The 2,025-nt window shown below is 49.1% G+C and overlaps 1 protein-coding gene across 1 annotated transcript in view; it reads right to left on the reverse strand.

The window, feature by feature from the left end:
- The window catches only part of ercc6l (excision repair cross-complementation group 6 like), a 20,206-nt gene that overhangs the window by 7,243 nt on the left and 10,938 nt on the right, over nucleotides 1-2,025 (reverse strand). The window contains exon 4 of the mRNA XM_015402682.1: nucleotides 1,251-2,025. Within this exon, the coding sequence (XP_015258168.1) occupies nucleotides 1,251-2,025 (775 nt within the window). The remainder of the gene's footprint in view (nucleotides 1-1,250) is intronic.

Consider the following 2,025-nt stretch of genomic DNA (forward strand, 5'->3'; position numbering starts at 1 on the left):
ATTTTGGTTACATTTACACTTGATCATATTTTCCAGACAAAAAGTTAATGGTGCATCTCCCAAATGTCCCGGCCGCAAGAACGCTTTCATTGGTTCCGCTATCGGGACGGAACCAATAATGGAGAGCTGTTTTTTTTTTTATTATAAAAAAATAAAAATAAAAAATTGTCAATTTTAACATTTTATTTAGATTACAAAAATAAATCGTAATAAAAATTATCCTATTTATGATGTTTTAAAAAATAAGACCTACCAAAGACTGATTTAAGACATTTTAATACCAATTAAGGCCTTAATTTTATTTTGAAGAATTCAATGCCTTTTAAGGCTTTTTAAGGACCGGCGGGAACCCTGAAAATGCTCGTTGTGCTCATCAGACGCTCAAACGCTCACGACGCACTGCGGGACATTTTGCTACGCCTGGACACACTAGCTGCTCCAGCTGCCTCTGCTGCTTTTGGTGTGAACGTAGCATTAGAGGTTAACCTACGAACATCGCCGTCAAATGACTTAGCTGCTAAACAGTTTTTCTTTTATTAACAGATAAATATCTGAAGATCCTCAGTCATCAGGTCATGGGCAGTTTAGGCGGCTGGATGTGAAGTTTTCTAGAAGATGTTTTGCCCCTCATCCAAGATGCTCTGCTGCTCTCCACCTGAGCCGGACACACCTGGTGGAGGAGGACACCACCCAGGAGCAGCTGCTGTTCCTGGACTTCAGCTCCATCATCCTGCAGCATCTGATAGCTGCTAAGAGTTTGCTGCTCAGCACTGATGGCAGAACATGGAAGTAAATCATAATTACATTCCCATAAACCATAGAAAGAACCATAGTCTCCTCCTGAAAGGTAAAACCAGCAGTTTGGACCACGGTACCGGCTCCTAAAACCAGAACCAGGTTTAGAACAGAACTCCATGGTTCTGTTCTAAGCGACTTTAAATCAGCAGGCAACACAAGCTGAAGTATTATTTGGGTTTTTATTAACAGAACATCCGTATGCCAACAAATTCTGGATCAACTGAACTATTTGACAGGTTGGAGAAAGTTCTGCCGACCCGGTTTGACCCGATTCAGTCAGCCAGTCATCTCCTCCTCTTCCTCTGTGGTTTCCTCCAGCTGAAGCTCGTCCCCAGCAGAACCCGTCCCATTGTCCTCTCCGTCAGCTTCTGATTCTTCACCCTCCTCCTCCTCCTCCTTCCCTGTCTCCTCCTCCTCCTCCTCTGTCTCCTCCTCCTCCTCTGTCTCCTCCTCCTTCCCTGTCTCCTCCTCCTCCTTCCCTGTCTCCTCCTCCTCCTCTGTCTCCTCCTCCTCCGTATCCAGGGTCTCTCCGGTCGTCTCTTCTGGATCAGAATCCATCTCTAACAAATTCTCACCATCATCATCATCTTCTTCTTCCTCCTGGACGTCCTGATCCTCCATGTCTTCGATGATGGACTGAAGGAGGGACCGTCGGGACACCACAGACACGTTCCCTCCCCCGCTGGGGGAGCGTTTGGGCGTGGACGACCCGAGGACCTGGAAGGAACTCCTCAACTCCTCCTCTTCTTCATCGCTGTCGTAGATAACGGCTGCTTTCTTCCTCCTGGTAACAACGATGGACTCGTCTGCGGACTCGTTGACGGATCGTACCACAGACTTGTTAATGGACTTGTCCACAGGTCGTACCGTGGACCAGTTTGGAGACTCTTTGACGGACCTGGACTCGTCCACGTGTGACGCAGCGCAGCCGTTGGCGGTCCATCTCCTCTCTGACAGAGACTTGTCCACGTTGAAGCTGCCGTCCATCTGGAGCTGAGACAGCAGCTTCCGCTCCTCTTCCTCGCCGTCCGCCTCCTGGACGCCATCGTCCGTGTCCTCCAGCTCCAGGTTAAAGTTCCCGTTGAAGGATTCCAGCTCGGCGCTCATCCTGGAGCTTCCAGCTCTGAGGCTGGAGTCGGACTGCTGGAGATCTGAAACTCTTCTGTTCTGCAGAGGGGGGGGGGACTTTAGGGCGCTGTCAGGGTGGGAGGTTCTGCCGGGTCCAGA

The sequence above is a fragment of the Cyprinodon variegatus genome, unplaced genomic scaffold, assembly GCF_000732505.1.
Source record: "Cyprinodon variegatus isolate N-32 unplaced genomic scaffold, C_variegatus-1.0 Scaffold1383, whole genome shotgun sequence".
Taxonomy (NCBI): domain Eukaryota; kingdom Metazoa; phylum Chordata; class Actinopteri; order Cyprinodontiformes; family Cyprinodontidae; genus Cyprinodon; species Cyprinodon variegatus.